Source organism: Stenella coeruleoalba (genome assembly GCF_951394435.1).
Source record: "Stenella coeruleoalba genome assembly, chromosome: 3".
Classification (NCBI taxonomy): domain Eukaryota; kingdom Metazoa; phylum Chordata; class Mammalia; order Artiodactyla; family Delphinidae; genus Stenella; species Stenella coeruleoalba.
In genome coordinates this window covers 111592109-111609109 of record NC_137148.1, presented here as the reverse complement: position 1 = coordinate 111609109, position 17001 = coordinate 111592109, and the positions used below count along the sequence as shown (strand labels likewise).

The window sequence follows — 17001 nt, the reverse complement described above, 5'->3', positions numbered from 1 at the left end:
CCAAGAGTATATAGCTTTCTTCCCAAATTGATGTACAGATTCAGCACAATCCCTATCAAAATCACAGCTGTCTTTTTATTGCAAAAATTGACAAGCTAATCCTAAAATTCTTATGGAAATGCAAGGGACCTAGGACAGCCAAAACAATCTTGAAAAAAAACCTAAAAAGGTGGAGGGGTCAATCTTTACAATTCAAACCTTACTACAAAGCTACGCTAATCAAGATGTTTGGTACTAGTATAAAAATACACATATAGATCAATGGAACAGAATTCAGAGTACAGAAATAAACCCTACATTTATGATCAACTGATTTTCAACAAGGGTGTCAAGATCATTCAATGGGAGGAAGAACAGTCTTTCCATCAAATAGTCCTGGGACAACTGTATATCCACATGCACAAGAATGAAGCTGAATCCCTACCTACTAACACCACACAAAAATTAACTCAAAATTGATCAAACACCTGAATGTAGGAACTAAAGTTATAAAACGCCTAAAAAAAAACAGAGATAAATCTCTGTGCACTGCTTTCTGATCACAGATGTGCTCAATAATACTCCTCACTCCAAAAGTACTGTCTGTTTTCACCTGCCCCTCCGGATTCTCTGGTTTCTGGAGCCAAAAATTGTCCATGCCATAACAAATAGACAAGACAAGCCTTAGATCAAGTCCAAAGAGAGACCACAGGGATTAAGCTTCCCTAGAATACAAGATGGAAACCCATTAATAAAAGTAATGGCCAGTACTTAAGTGGTTCTGCATGCATACCTGAAACCCTGAAATATCATGGGTGACTCAAAGAAATTCAGAGGATACCTTCAAAGGAAAGAAGCAAAGCAGGAACAATCATGATTTTAAGTTGACCCAAAGGTTACAGAAGTAATCTACTTAAAGATTAACAATGATCAAAAAAATCAATAGCCTTCCATATGATTTTAAGGTTGAAATAGTCATTTAAAAACATTTAAACAAGCAAAATTTTCCCATCTCTACATTTTAAGCAGTCCTGTAAGAACTCTACCTGATTTTATGAAGTTGTTTTGAAGTGAAGCATCTCCAGAAGAAACATATTGAGGACTTGTCAAATTTGCATTCCCAGACATGGTCGGTTGGGATGACGCACGAGGACAATGGTTTGTCTGTGACGAATAGTTATATTGCCAATTCAAGGGTGGTGGTATGTTGGCTCCAGGAAGAAAGCTACCAGAAGGCATTGGTGTAGCAGCTGGGTTCTGAGAAGTAGGTAGTGGCATTTGGGGAACAGGACCACTACGGAGTGAAGGTGTCACTGGATTAGAAGCCACAGATGGTCTATAAACAGTCTGTCCAGGTCCCTGATAATTACTTAGTGGAGAAACAGTCTGGGAACCACCAGAGTTAGACTGTCCAGAGACTGGATTCAAAGTCTTTGCTGGTATTAGATGAGGGTAGGATTCTGGAAGCTGAGAATTATATCCTTGGCTCACTGACACTTGTGAAGACATCAGTGCATTTTGGACAGGACCTTCCAATAAGAGGAGGAAAAATTAGTTTTACAAACAAATAAAGCAATACTTTAAAAAATACAGTAAAACATATGGTGCTCTTACAACCCAACAATGAAAAGACAAATAACCTAATTAAAAATGACCAAAGAACAGATGAATGGATACAGAAGATGTGGCACATATATACAATGGAATATTACTCAGCCATAAAAAGAAACAAAATTGAGTTATTTGTAGTGAGGTGGATGGACCTACAATCTGTCATACAGAGTGAAGTAAGCCAGAAAGAGAAAAACAAATACCGTATGCTAACACATATATATGGAATATAAAAGAAAAAAGAAAAAAATTGTTCTGATGAACCTAGGGGCAGGAGAGGAATAAAGACGCAGATGTAGAGAATGGACTTGAGGACAAGGGAAGGGGGAAGGGTAAGCTGGGACAAAGTGAGAGAGTGGCGTGGACATATATACACTACCAAATGTAAAATCAATAGCTAGTGGGAAGCAGCCACATAACACAGGGAGATCAGCTCGGTGCTTTGTGACCACCTAGAGGGGTGGGATAGGAAGGATGGGAGGGAGACGGAAGAGGGAGGAGATATGGGGATATATGTGTATGTATGGCTGATTCACTTTGTTATAAAGCAGAAACTAACACACCATTGCGTAGCAATTATACGCCAATAAAAATGTTTAAAAAAATGAGCAAAGGCTTTAAATAGCATTCAAATATATTTCCAAAGAGGTAAACAAATGGCCAGTAAGCACATGCAAAAATGTTCAACATTATTAGTCATTAGAGAACTGCAAATCAAAACCACAATGAGGGTGGCGCAGTGGTTAAGAATCCGCCTGCCAATGCAGGGGACATGGGTTCGATCCCTGGTCCAGGAAGATCCAACATGCCACAGAGCAACTAAGCCTGTGCACCACAACTACTGAGCCTGTGCTCTAGACCCCACGAGCCACAACTACTGAAGCCCACATGCTGCAACTACTGAAGCTGGCACACCTAGAGCCCGTGCTCCACAACAAGAGAAGCCATTGCAACGAGAAGCCTGCACACCACAACGAAGAGTAGCTCCCACTCACTACAACTAGAGAAAGCCCACGCGCAGCAACAAAGACCCAACGCAGCCAAGAAAAAAAAAAAAAACAGTGAGATACCACTCACACCAACTCGGACGGTTATAAAGAAAAAGCTGGAAAGTGACAACTGTTGACAAGGATGTGGAGAAACTGGAAAGCTCATACATTGCTAGTGGAAATGTAAAACGGTACAACTACATTGGAAAATAGTTTGGCAGTTCTTCAAATGTTAAATATAGTTATGTAATCCAGCAATTCCACTCCTAGTCTGCATAAAACCTTGTACACAAATGTTCATAACATCATTATTTGTAATATCCAAAAAGGAGAAACAACCCAAATGTCCATCAACTAATGAACAGATAAACAAAAGAGGCATAACCATACAATGGTATATTATTTGGTCATAAAAAGGAACGAAGTACTGATGACATGCTATAATACAGATGAACCTTGAAAACTTTATTTTTTTAAAGACTATTGAGATTATTAGTGTTTTTTTAACATTTTATGTTTGTTTATTTATTTATTGCATCAGGTCTTAGTTGTGGCTCGTGGGATCCTTCATTGTGGCACATGGGCTCCTCATTGCAGTGCACGGGCTTCTCTCTAGTTGTGGCACACGGGCTCCAGAGCGTGTGGGCTCTGTAGTTGCAGCACACAGGCTCTCTAGCTGTGGGTGTGGGCTCAGTAGTTGTGGCTCACAGGCTTAGCTGCCTCGCGGCACGTGGGATCTTAGTTTTCCAACCAGGGATCTAACCGGCGTCCCCTGCATTGCAAGACGGATTCTTAACCACTGGACCACCAGGGAAGTCCCAACTTTATACTAACTGAAAGGCATTAGTCACAAAAGATCATACACTGTATAAAACATTTATATAAAATGTTCAGAACAGGAAAACCCACAAACACAGAGGTAGATTTGTGGTTACAACAGCTGGAAGGAGGGAATGGGTAGTAACTGCTAATGGGTATGGGGTTTCTTTTTTGGGGGTGATAAAGATATTTTAAAACTGATTGTAGTGATGGTTGCAATTTTCAGTGAATACACTAAAAATCATTGACCTGTACATTTTAAAGCTGTTATTAAAAAATTAATCTCTAGGGCTTCCCTGGTGGCGCAGTGGTTAGGAATCTGCCTGCCAATGCAGGGGACACGGGTTCGAGCCTTCGTCTTGGAAGATCCCACATGCCGCGGAGCAACTAAGCCCGTGAGCCACAATTACTGAGCCTGCGCGTCTGGAGCCTGTGCTCCACAACGGGAGAGGCTGTGACAGTGAGAGGCCCGTGCACCGCGATGAAGAGTGGTCCCCGCTTGCCACAACTGGAGAAAGCCCTCACACAGAAATGAAGACCCAACACAGCCAAAAATTAATTAATTAATTAAAAAATATTAATCTCTAGAATCACCACTTCTAAGGAATATGCTGTCATTTTTGCCCATAAAACTAAACAATGAAAAGAAATAAGATGAATATTTTTCAAAAGATGGCACGCATACAAACCTAATTTCTTTGGACTTTTTACATTCAAAAGGTATAAAAAGAAAATACGTATCTTCCAATCATACCCCCTCAATCCATGCAAGCAATGTACAAATATCATCAGCCTAATTTGAATCGTTTCATAAATTACACAATACTTATACAAACATACATAAGCATATGCACATATAGAGAGAGGTAGGATTAGGAGGCCTACAAAAGCATACACACATAAGTAATATGTAGCTGGGGAGAGAGAGTCTATACGCATTGCTCTGCAAAAAAAAAAAAAAACAGGTATCCTTCCAGGACAAAAGAAATAGATCCATATGTGTTAGTTGCAGCAATGTTTATAATAATGGAAAATTGGAAACAAATTAAATATCCATCAGCAGGAGACTGAATAAATAAATTGTAGATTAGTCACACAATGGGCTAATTATCAATAAAATGAATAAACCAGATGTACATCTACCAACTGAAATAAATTACAAAAAGAATACTAAGAGAGGGCTTCCCTGGTGGCGCAGTTGTTGAGAGTCCACCTGCTGATGCAGGGGACACGGGTTCGTGCCCCGGTCCAGGAAGATCCCACATGCCGCAGAGCGGCTAGGCCCGTGAGCCATGGCCGCTGAGCCTGTGCGTCCGGAGCCTGTGCTCCGCAATGGGAGAGGCCGCAACAGTGAGAGGCCTGCGTATGGCAAAAAAAGAAAAAAAAAAGAATACTAAGAGAAAAAAGGGAAGTTATAGAGAGGTAAGTATGGTATCTTTCTTATAAACCTTTTTATTATGAAAATTTTCAGACATACACAAAAATATAAGACTAGTTTATGCAGTCTCCCACACAAAAAAAGTAAAATGTCAATAGGAATTACATTTGATTTATATATTCATTTTGGATTGTTTGACATTTTATGATAGAAAATCTTTCAGGAATTCCCTGGCGGTCCAGTGGTTAGGACTCTGCACTTTCACTGCCGAGGGCCAGGGTTCAATCCCTGGTCAGGGAACTAAGATCCCACAAGCCATGCAGCACAGCTGGAAAGAAACAAAAACAAAAACAACTTCCTTTCTACCATAAACATGGTATATATCTCTCCATTTATTCAAAACTTGTTTTATATCTTCCAATTATATTTCATGCTTTTTTCGTAAAGATGTCTTATACCTTATTTAAATTAAATTTAGGGGCTTCCCTGGTGGCGCAGTGGTTAAGAATCCGCCTGCCAATGCAGGAGACACGGGTTCCCTGGTGTCCCTGGTCCAGGAAGATCTGGTGTCCCTGGTGTCCCTGGTCCAGCAACTAAACCCATGTGCCACAACTACTGAGCCTGCGCTCTAGAGCCCGCGAGCCCGTGTGCCTAGAGCCTGTGCTCTGCAACAAGAGAAACCACCACAATGAGAAGCCAGCGCACTGCAACAAAGAGTAGCCCCCACTTGCCACAACTAGAGAAAGCCTGTGCACAGCAACGAAGACCCAGCACAGCCAAAAATAAATAAAGTAAAATAATTTTTTTAAACTTAAAAATTAATTAATTAAATTTGGTTAACTTGTTGTTAGGGATTTTGTAGTTTGTAAATACTATGAATAGAACATTTATTTTCACTTCTAAGTAGTTAAAAGGGTATCTATTATTCAAAGCACCATAAATGTCCAATTATAAGGTGACATTTTCCTCAAAAATTATTTCTCAAAAAAGAAGTCACCTTACATATGAGTCTCTACAAATGTTCTCATTGTACAAGGATGCTTTGTCATAGTACATTAACACTGTTTCAAACAGTGGATACAATTAATTAATGAGTTATGAAATCAATGAGTTACAAACTATCTTTTTAGTAATGCCATCTGTGGGACCATCATTCTGGCCAAGCTCTCCATCGTTCCCGTGCAGTGAGGCTACTGGGGGAACAAGATTGGCAAGCCCCATACTAGCCCTTGCAAGGTGACTGGCCGCTGTGGCTCTGCGCTGGTGCACTTCATCCCTGCCCCCAGGTGCAATGGCATCCTCTCAGTCCTGTGCCCAAGAAGCTACTGATGATGGCTGGAACTGATGACTGCTACACCTCTGCCAGGGGCTGCACCGCCACCCTGGGCAACTTCACCAAAGCCACTTCTTTTTTTTTTTTTTCTTTTTGCGGTACGTGGGCCTCTCACTGTTGTGGCCTCTCCCGTTGCGGAGCACAGGCTCCGGACGCGCAGGCTCAGCGGCCATGGCTCACGGGCCCAGCCGCTCCGCAGCATGTGGGATCTTCCCAGACCGGGGCACGTACGCGTGTCCCCTGCATCGGCAGGCGGACTCTCAACCACTGCGCCACCAGGGAAGCCGACCAAGGCCACTTTTGATGGCATTTCCAAGACCTACAGTTATCTCACTTCTGATCTCTGGAAAGAGACGGTGTTCACCAAGTCTCCGTATCAGGAATTCACTGACCATCTTGTAAAGACCCACACCAGAGTTTCCATGCAGAGGACACAGGCTCAAGCTGTAGCCACCACATAGTTTTCTATGAGAAAAATAAAGTGAATGAAGCTAGTTAAAAAAAAAAAAAAAGATAGTTAAGAATGGAAAATATCGGACTTCCCTGGTGGTGCAGTGGTTAAGAATCCACCTGCCAATGCAGGGGACACGGGTTTGAGCCCTGGTCCAGGAAGATCCCACATGCCACAAAGCAACTAAGCCCATGCACCACAACTACTGAACCTGTGCTCTAGAGCCCATGAGCCACAAATACTGAGCCCACAGGCCACAACTACTGAAGCCCAAGCGCCTAGAGCCCGTGCTCCGTAACAAGAGAAGCCACTGCATTGAGAAGCAGGCACACCGCAATGAAAAGTAGCCCCTGCTAACCGCAACTAGAGAAACCCTGCACGCAGCAATGAAGACCCAATGCAGCCAAAAAATAAAATTAATTAATTTTAAAAGAAGAATGGAAAATATCAATGGGTTACAAACTATCTTTTTAGTAATGAAAAAGAACATAGTTAAGAATGAAAAATATCGCAGGACATTATATGTAATAAGGCAAGTACTGTGAGGTTTCATTACAAATACATACATATATGAATATATATACTGGGTCATTAAAATATTTCTTATTGTAGATTATAGTCAAAGTCTGAAAGCCCGTGACCAACTGATACGTTTGCATCCTCCTTTATCCCTCTATGATTTATTTCCTACACATCCTATTACCTTTTAAAACATGGATCATATCAACTTCCTACTCAAAACTTTCAAAGTCTTTATCTTAGCTTATAACATCCTCTATGTCCCTGGCCTCCTTTCTGGTCTCATTTCCGACTTTCTTTTTTTTAAATATTGAACATTCATTTTATTTTAATGAAACAGTGCCAGGATAATACATATGTTCTTTCTGATCTGGAAGTAAGTAGCCTGTAGTTTTCTGATTCTATTTGTTTTTCACTTGTTCTTTAAGCAAATTTTAATATAAAGTTCAATTTTTCTTTAAGATTAGGTTTAACATAGACTATGTCAACTCAGACAGTAAGCCAATGTCTTGAACCACAGATTCATTAGTTCTATCTTTGTTGTATTAATTATGCATGGTTCTTCTCTTATTAGGCTGTTTCCATCCTAATTTGACTTTGCTATTAGTGAATAATATCTGTTCATCTGTATAGGCCAAGGGGTCTTTTTATCTGATATCTCTAACTTTGGAAAGATGTCTATGCAGGCTGTATTTAAGCCGACTTGGAGCAGATTTGCAGTTCCAAATAAACACATACCTTTACAATTCTACCTTATAACAGTTTATCATATAATCCAAAATGGCTTAATGAATAATTTCCACTAGAGACTGAAAGCCCTGTCTGTATAATGGAACACCAATTCTTTGAGTTTAGTAACTGATTATGGTAAGGTCACTATGTGAACAGAGTAATCAATTACTCTGTTTTAATGGCCAAAGGCCATTACTAGCAAGCTATTCAAAGAACTTCCTACTCTTCCTCTCTGCTCAGCTCCAGCCACATCCACCTTCTTAACGTTCCTTCAACAAGCTTAAAAATGCTTCTACTGTAGGGTTCTTCACTTTTTACTCTGCCAAGAACACTCTACTACTAGCTTTGTACATCCAGATCTGGATTATGTAAACTGTACGTGATTTGATGTATACTCCTTTGTCACAAAAAGGTATATAACTGTACTTTGACCTCTAACAGGTGGAATATTCCTCAGAGCTCTCTAAACGACTGTCTTCCAGGTTATAATCCTCAGGTTAGGTGGAATAAAATTTTCATTTCTTTCTTAGATCTTAGACTATTAATTAATTTTATTGTCAACACTATATTTAGGCTAATCATTCATTTTATTACAAATGGTTAGGAACACTCCATTCATTGACTAATTGAAAAGACAGATTTTACTAAATATCTACTGAGGATACAAGGTGAGTAAGGTCCACTCCATCCCTGCCCTCAAGTAGCTATAGTCCAAACAGGAAGACATATAACCAGGCAGGGACAAAACAGAGTGAAATCTTAAGAGATAACAGGAGTTAGCCCCAGGAAAAGGACTGTCAAGGGTGTTCCCAGAAAAAGGAACAACATGTGCAATCACCTGTGGCCATGAAAGGGCAGTCTGAAAAATCAGTATGGCACCGCAGAGTCAAGTGACTGAAGTGAGACAGGAGGTTAGGACATAAAAGAACCTCTTGGGGATTGGAGGAGAGATCAGAGATTGGAAGAGACTGGAGTCTATAGCAGTAATCCAGGTAAGAAATAATTGACTAAACAGCAGCAGTGGGAATACAGAGGTGTTTGAATCAATGAAAACATTTGTAAAAAGTTAACTTATAAGCATATTTTGGGTCATCTGGATAAAAACCAACATCTCACACCTTGTATTGCCACAAGATTTCATGGCCCACTCTCGTATTTTTATTTATTGTTTTATCACAGGCCAATATGCCAGAGGCCTTCAAGCCAAGTGCAGCCAAGTGAAAGCCAAGTATCAACAAAATGCACAAAATAAGCAAAAGTCTTACAGTATATCAACGAAGAAAATGAAAAGAATATGCAAATAGTAGAAAGACAAATACAAAAGAAACTGCTTTGTAGTAGTCATTATCATAGATCCATTTTGAGTGACTTATAATGTGAAATTTTTATTTTTATATGTATCAACTTGCAATAGTTCATTAGAAATGTAGTAGTAAATACGTAATGAAGTTTTCACTAAATGGATTTTAATTGTATTATTTTGAAGTCATTAATAAATTATGTAGCCCATCAAAATAATAGATCAGAGACATTAAAGGGGTCCAGAATATACCACCATGGCATAAAAATTATTTTGAGTACAGGGCATGAGTTTTGGGAATCATTTACCTGCCCAAAAGCAGAGCTTCCCAAAAGAACTCAAAAGGATTAAGTTGTCATATATCTCCTCCCAAGGAGCAACCAAAGAAGACTGCCTCATTACCTGAGATGATAATTCTCCACACCACACCTAAACATACCCTGTCACAAAATGATCAAGTCTCCCATCTATGCTACTAAGCACCAATTTATCTTTCCTAAAAATTGTTTTCCCATAAGTACCCTTCTCTCTCTCCCCTTCCCCTATTAAGATGGTATATAGTATATATAACTAAGATTCCAAAAGCCACGCAGTGTGGCCAAAAAAAAAAAAAAACTGATAGAGGAAGTTGAACCAATGAAATTTGATGTGGAATTGAATATGGAGACTGAATATACGAATTGATGTGGAATTGAAGTGGGGAAGGAACCAAGGATGATTCCCAGGATTCTGACCTGTGCAAGTCAGTAGATGGCAGTGCCATTCACTGGGACAGAAGGAGGAGAAAAGAACTGGGGAAGGCAGGGAATAGCAAAGTGAAGAGGGAATGTAGAATTATTTTCAACATACTTTAGGTGTCACCAAGAGATTCAAGTGGAAATGTCCAATAGAAAGACACCTAGCTATATGGGTTTCAGCTTATTATATAACTTTGGAACTCACTGGCATATGTACAATATTTGCTATCATGAGAATTAATAATATCATGCAGGGAGTATGTGCAGAGTAAGAAAAGAGCCAGCCACAGAAACTATGTGAAATAATAAATGTTTACTGTGTTTATTGTTTTTTGTTTTTTTTAAGAAAAAAAGAAGAAGAAGGGAACCAGGTCAGAAAGCTCTGAGGAACACCAACATTTTAGGAAAAAGAGAGCAATTAAAAGATAGCAATTAAAAGAAAAATATTTTACATACTTAATAACCAAGAAGTCATTTGTGGCCTTATTAAGGGCAGTTTTGGTGGATGTATAGAAGTAGAAGCCAAATTAGAAACAGTAGAAAAGAAACAAATGAGAGATTAAAATAGATGCAGGTGGGGCTTCCCTGGTGGCGCAGTGATTGAGAGTCCACCTGCCGATGCAGGGGACACGGGTTCATGCCCCGGTCCGGGAAGATCCCACATGCCGCGGAGCGGCTGGGCCCGTGAGCCATGGCCGCTGAGCCTGCGCGTCCGGAGCCTGTGCTCCGCAACGGGAGAGGCCACAACAGTGAGAGGCCCGCGTACCGCAAAAAAAAAAAAAGAAAAAAAAAAAATAGATGCAGGTGATTGCTTCTCAATCACCCAAACAGCAGCTTCAAAAACAAAGAGATACTAGGTTCTACCTTTGTAAATTCCTATTCTATAGGACTCAATGGAATCCCAGAATTTACACTAGTAAAATTTTCATGTACTGGTGATCCTCACATACTTCAAAATGAACTTTGTGAACTTTAGAAACCAGTGACATATAAAAATGATTGACATATTATTATTCATGAAATCTAGAATGTAAAACTTAAAAGATACTTCTGATACACTATCTCAATGAATACAAAATAAAGGTTAACTTTACAAGTTTCTTCAAGGAAGCCTACTGAACAGTCACAAGAACACAATGAATGAACTACCTTTTCACATAAATTTAATAGTAAGGTAAGGGGGGAAAGATCTCACACATCAAAATACATTCTGATCACTTAAAAAGTTACCAATTGAAACTGTAAGTACAACAAATGGATGCTACTGCATGAAAACAGCTTGTGAGTCAGTCACTAGACATACGGGTTTTAAGAAAGCGATCAAAGAGGAAGAGCAAATATTAAGAATCAAAGTGGGGGTATGGGCAATTTCAGGGTCTACAAGACGTTTATGAAATGTGATACTGAAACAGCAAAGAAATGGACTCAATACTAACAAAAGTGAAGGTCAGGTCATATATTAATTACAATCCAAAGGAAACTAAGCTAGGTGGCAATCTCAAAAAATATCAGCAAATGTTTACTCTAATTATATGTATCCACCTACATAAAGAAACCAAAGAGAAGGTTCTGATCCTTGATTCAGGCATAACTACCAGGTAAGCTGAATAACAGTGGTTAAATAAGACTGCCTAGTTTAAAATCTAGGTTCCACAACGTATTAGCTGTGTGACCTTGAACCAGTTGCTTGACCACTCATCTCAGTTTCCTGGTCAGTAAACCTAACAGTTCTCTTATCATAGAGCTGTTGTGAGGATTAAATGAAATGATGCATATAATGCAACCTAGCACAGTGACTGGGCATACAGTAAGTAAACAGTAAATGTTAGTGCTTACTATTACTATTTTATGTCTTTCAGGAGTTCCCAGTCTAACAGCAGAGACTAACCAGAAGCCCAATGCAGTAAGTTCTATTAGAGGTATGCAAAGAGTCTTATGAGAGTCCAAAGTTACTGTGCCCACAGAAAACATTAAAGGGAACTCAGCCACAACAATCAGTATTATAGACCACATGCCAATCTTATTCTCAACATGCTTTGATCACGACTAAAGACTTCCTATATGAAAAATACAACATCATAAATACGGTTTTCCTCATAGTGAAACTAAAAGAGATTTACATTTCTGTCATGCCTAAAATAGAGAGATGAGCACAAGTCTAGCATTTAAACTGATGACCAACCCCCCCCATATTCTACTGTGTTTTAGCAGATACTACTGTACAAAAATCCACAGAAAATTTCACCAGAAAAAAAAAGAAGTTGAAAATGAGCTCAAATCTCATCATGAACAAGTTGACACGTGTTTAGTGAACTAAACTGCAAAATACCCAATTCTAAGATATTCATTCGATAAAACTGGTAATTCCTTAAATGTGCTAGAAACCGTGTGAGTCTGCTGGAGAGAGGATGATGTGCAAAAACAGATATTCTTGTCCTCATAGGACTTACAGTCTAGAGGGAAAGCTAATATTATTTTATAACAGGGTAATCTGGGTGGGAGAGAGGGTGTAGAATATCCTTCTCACTCTTAATCTATAAGGGAAAAAGTTGAATATTACATAATATTACAAAAAAATACTATTAATAAAACTATAGTTTCTAACTGCCTTGGCAAATTGACTCAAATAGTCAATAAGGAAGCTAATTAGAAGTGGGAGGCATGGGACTTCCCTGGTGGCGCCATGGTTAAGACTCTGTGCTCCCAATGCAGGGGGCCCGGGTTCGATCCCTGGCCAGGGAACTAGACCCCAAGTGCATGCCACAACTAGGAGTTTGCATGTCACAACTAAGGAGCCCTCGAGCTGCAACTAAGGAGCTAGCCTGCCACAACTAAGACCCTGTGCAAACAAATAAATAAATTAAACAATTGTTTTAAAAAGTGGGAGTAATGATTTGCCTTTAGCCCTTATTACATGGTAATCAGATGAAGATCTGCCAGTTTAAGTAGTCTTGCAATTTCACCATCAATTTCTACAAAGGAAATAAGTGTACACAAATCTACACAGAGACTTAGAAAAACCTGTCTAGACAAACTTTGGATTGTAGTGCAATGTAACAATCAACCACATAAAGAAATGTCCAGATTGAGGCATCCTGTAATATAATGACACTATACAATATGAAAGTAAGTTACAGAAAAGTGAAAAAGGTGACTCCTCAGTCACCTTTTAGATTATAATCTAAAAACAAAACAAAAGATCCAACTAGACTGTAATATGTAATTTAAGCAAGCTACATCAAACCTGAAGCGTAAGAGAATTCAATAGAATATTTAAACAGCAATAAGTGCCTAGAAAGAATTAACCAAAAAAATTAGATTCCAGCACTGAACTTTTTTTTCACCTTCTAGAGAAATATCCTCCCCTCCAATTCTCCACCACATCCCTACTCTCTTTATTATTAGTGGGATGAACAATAAAGGAACCCAATACAGGACATTAGCCATTTTACTGAGAATACTTTTTCAAAAAACTTTAGAAATGGGGCTTATAAAAAGAATGTCAAAATTATATCTTAACAAGGGTATATACCACATGACCCAGCTATTCCACTTCCGGGCATTATTTGAAGAACACAAAAACACTAATTCAGACAGATATATGTACCCCCGTGTTCCCTGAAGCATTATTTACAACAGCCAAGATATGGAAACAACGTAAGTGTCCATCAGCAGATGAATGGATAAAGAAGATGTGATAAATACGCACACACACAATGGAATATTACTCATGCATAAAAAGAATGAAATCCTGCCATTTACAAGAACGTGGATGGAACTTGAAGGTACTATGCTAAGTGAAATAAGCAGACAAAGACAAATAGCATATAATTTCACTCATATTTCGAATCTAAAAAAACAAAGCAAGTGAAGAGACAAAATAAAACAAAAACTCATCAATATAGAGATCAGATTAGTGGTTACCAGAGGGGAAGGGGGTTGGGAGATGGATGAAATGGGTGAAAGGGCCAACTGTGTATGGTGATGGATGGTAACTAGACTTGTGGTGGTGATCACTTTGTAGTGTATACAGATGTCAAATTATAATGTTATGCACTTGAAACTTTTTTTTTTTTTTTGTGGTACGCGGGCCTCTCACTGTTGTGGCCTCTCCCGTTGCGGAGCACAGGCTCCGGACGCGCAGGCTCAGCGGCCATGGCTCACGGGCCCAGCCGCTCCGCGGCATGTGGGATCTTCCCGGACCGGGGCACGAACCTGTGTTGCCTGCATCGGCAGGCGGACTCTCAACCACTGCGCCACCAGGGAAGCCCCTGAAACTTATTTTTTAAAAAGTGGGGGATACGGACTTCCCTGGTGGTCCAGTGATAAAGAATCCACCTTACAATTCAGGGGACTCAGATTCAATCCCTGGTCAGGGAACTAAGATCCCGCATGTTGCGGGGCAACTAAGCCTGCATGCCACAATTACTGTGCTCACGCGCCTCAACTAGAGCCCTTGTGCCGCAAACTAAAGAGCCCACACGCTCTGGAACCCACACGCCACAACTACAGAGCCCACACGCTGTGGAGCCTGCGTGCCACAACTACAGAAGAGAAAATCTGCATGCCACACTAGAGAGAAGCCCGAGCACCGCAACGAAGAGCCTGCACACAGCAAAGAAAGATCCTGCGTGCCTCAACAAAGATCCAACACAGCCAAAAATAAATAAATAAATAATAAATATATATTTTTTAAAAAGTCGGGGTACATATTTGCAATCCTATGATTTCCTTCCCTATCTGACTCCAGAATTGGCTCTGAGCAACCTGTATACAGGGACTCTTTTCTTACTCTCTTTTACATTCCTAAGGACAGAACTTAAGTGTGCAACAAATGTCTGTTGGACTGGATCAAACCAACATAGTGACAACATCTCCAACACAGTACATACAGTGGCTAAATTGCTTTAACATTTCAAAATTATCAAAAATATACTTACATATAAGTTTACATGCATATTTACAAGATTTGCCATTTAAAGCTCATGTAAAACTGCAATTTATAGATTATAAGAAAAAGCCACAGTCATATGACATCTTGCTTAAGAGTTTTGACCTTAAAGTGAAATGTCTTAAAATAATTTCATCCTCGGTGAAAATGTAACTAAAGAGCCTAGAATAAAATGTAGTTTACATAATGTTACCGTAAATTTGAAAAAGAACAACTGATGCAACTTAACACCATTTCAGTGCTTACCCCCACTTATTCTTGCTTCTGCCTACATACCTGCCTACTCATAGACATTTTTAAAAGTCTTTTAGAGCCTTCTTTGTAAAGAAAACAGTAGTCTCTAAAAACAATGTAAATTAGCTATTTTAGTCATTGATTATTTTCTCGAACGTCACAGCAATCTTAGATTCCAATGGACAACTTAAGCATTTTAATATTATTCTACCAGTTTTGTTTCCAAGAACCAAAGATTTATAAGTAAATTGGTAACTTGGCAAACTGTTGGCAGAAAATCTGTCTTTATTATAACGATTATAATAAACTTAGCAAATCACAACACACGACAATTTAAAGAATCCTAGAAGGGGTATAAAATTAGAAGACACCCTCACACCAAATGACAAATTATAGTGCCACATGTACACTCTGGTCAGAGGTTCAGAGACTTGTGTCCAACCACTTTCCAAGTGATGTAAAGACCTCTGGAAATCAAACAGGAGATCTCCCCTTCTAAAGCTGAAAAACTGAACGAGGGGGCCTAAGTACAATTCGGGGAAGGTTCAGGGAGAGATGAAGCAGGCCCTAAGGAGGTCTCGCCAAAGCACAAGCATCCATTCGTCTCCGCAAATTCACACTGAGTATGACCCTCACGTCACTGCAGGCCCGACGGGACCGAAATGAATCAGACCCCAAACTCTGCTCTCTAGAAGACATGGGTGAAGAGGCGAGGAGGGGAAAGGCACATAAACAGGCACTATGAGCCTTGTATGCCAGTTCTGAGGTACGGACCGAATCTGTATTCTTCACCCATGTATACCCAGGGCGTTACATACAGCAAGTGCTCAGTGACTGTGTGCTGAACGAAAGAATAAATAAATAAATATGGAAAACAAAGACGAGCCGCGGTGTCCGTGGCTCTGCCTCCCACCTCCAGCCGTTCCTGACACGGGCAGAAAAGTCACCCTCCCCTCAGACGGCGGCAGCAACCAAAGGTCAGCTCGAGCCGGGGCCCAAACTTTGCCGTCCCCAGCGCCCCGTCCCCACCTCCCACCCCCGGGCGGCACTTACCGTTAGTGTAGGGAGACCCCGAGGCCCGGGCGGCCCCGTTCTGGGCCTGGAGGCCAATGGGGGCGCCGCCAGAGGCCGGTATCCCGGGCTGGGACATGACGACGATGTTTATCGGGGTTGGAAGGGGCTGGTTGGCGTCTGCGGCAGCGCCAAGCCGAGAGTTGAAAGACGACTGCTGGAAGCGGAGGGAAGGGGCTAACGACTTAGAACTGAAGGCGGGATAGAGAGAGGGCGGCGCAGGAAGCCCTAGGCATGGCGCCGCATTCTCCCTAGCCCGCCGGCGGTGACTGCTTGGTCTGGGGGCTGAGGCTTGGAAGTCGGGCCGGTGGGGCCGAGAACGCCGGGCTGGTAGGCAGCAGCCAAGCGGAGAGAGACGTAGGGAGGCCCCGGCCGGAACTGCCTGTCAGCCCCCGGCCGCGCAGGCGCAATCGGGACACGTGGCACTTCCGCCTCCGGCCTTGCAGCTGCCGCCCGTATAGGTGAGCTCTTCTTTCCCCGCAGGGCTGCCCTGAAGCCACCTGACAGCTCCGGGTGTCCCGGGCCAAAGGACGGAGCTCGGCCTCTCCTGCCACGTCACTCTCACCGTCGGCCGGAAGTGGCGTGTGTCACCGATACGGAAATCCCCGCCGTGATGAACGTCATCTAGCCGGCACGGCCGGGATGTGAGGGCAGTCAGGGTTTGAGTGGAAGCTTTCGTGGGGTGGGAATGACAGTTCCTCTCCTCGAGTTTTTGTGAAGATTACCTGGGAGGACAGACGTCATCGTCCTCTGCTGAGACTGTGCCGAGTAGCTGAGCCGATTAATGTTCGTTGCAGTATTTCATTTCACATTTCATCATCATATTCCAGGTGTAAATTGTAAGGGATTTTTAAAAAAGGAGTGGTTAATTATGTACATGTGTTCAGAGTAATCAAC

The 17001-nt window shown here is 41.0% G+C and overlaps 1 protein-coding gene across 2 annotated transcripts in view; it reads right to left on the bottom strand.

Moving 5' to 3' along the window:
* Positions 1–16612, bottom strand: part of SEC24A (SEC24 homolog A, COPII coat complex component) — a 64093-nt gene extending 47481 nt beyond the window's left edge. For both annotated transcript variants that reach the window (XM_079916827.1, XM_079916828.1), the window contains exons 1-2: positions 16087–16612; positions 1026–1508 (exon numbers count right to left, since the gene is read on the bottom strand). In XM_079916827.1, coding sequence (XP_079772953.1) covers positions 1026–1508; positions 16087–16183 — 580 coding nt within the window. In that variant the 5' untranslated portion in view covers positions 16184–16612. The remainder of the gene's footprint in view (positions 1–1025; positions 1509–16086) is intronic.
* Positions 16613–17001: the final 389 nt, after the last annotated feature.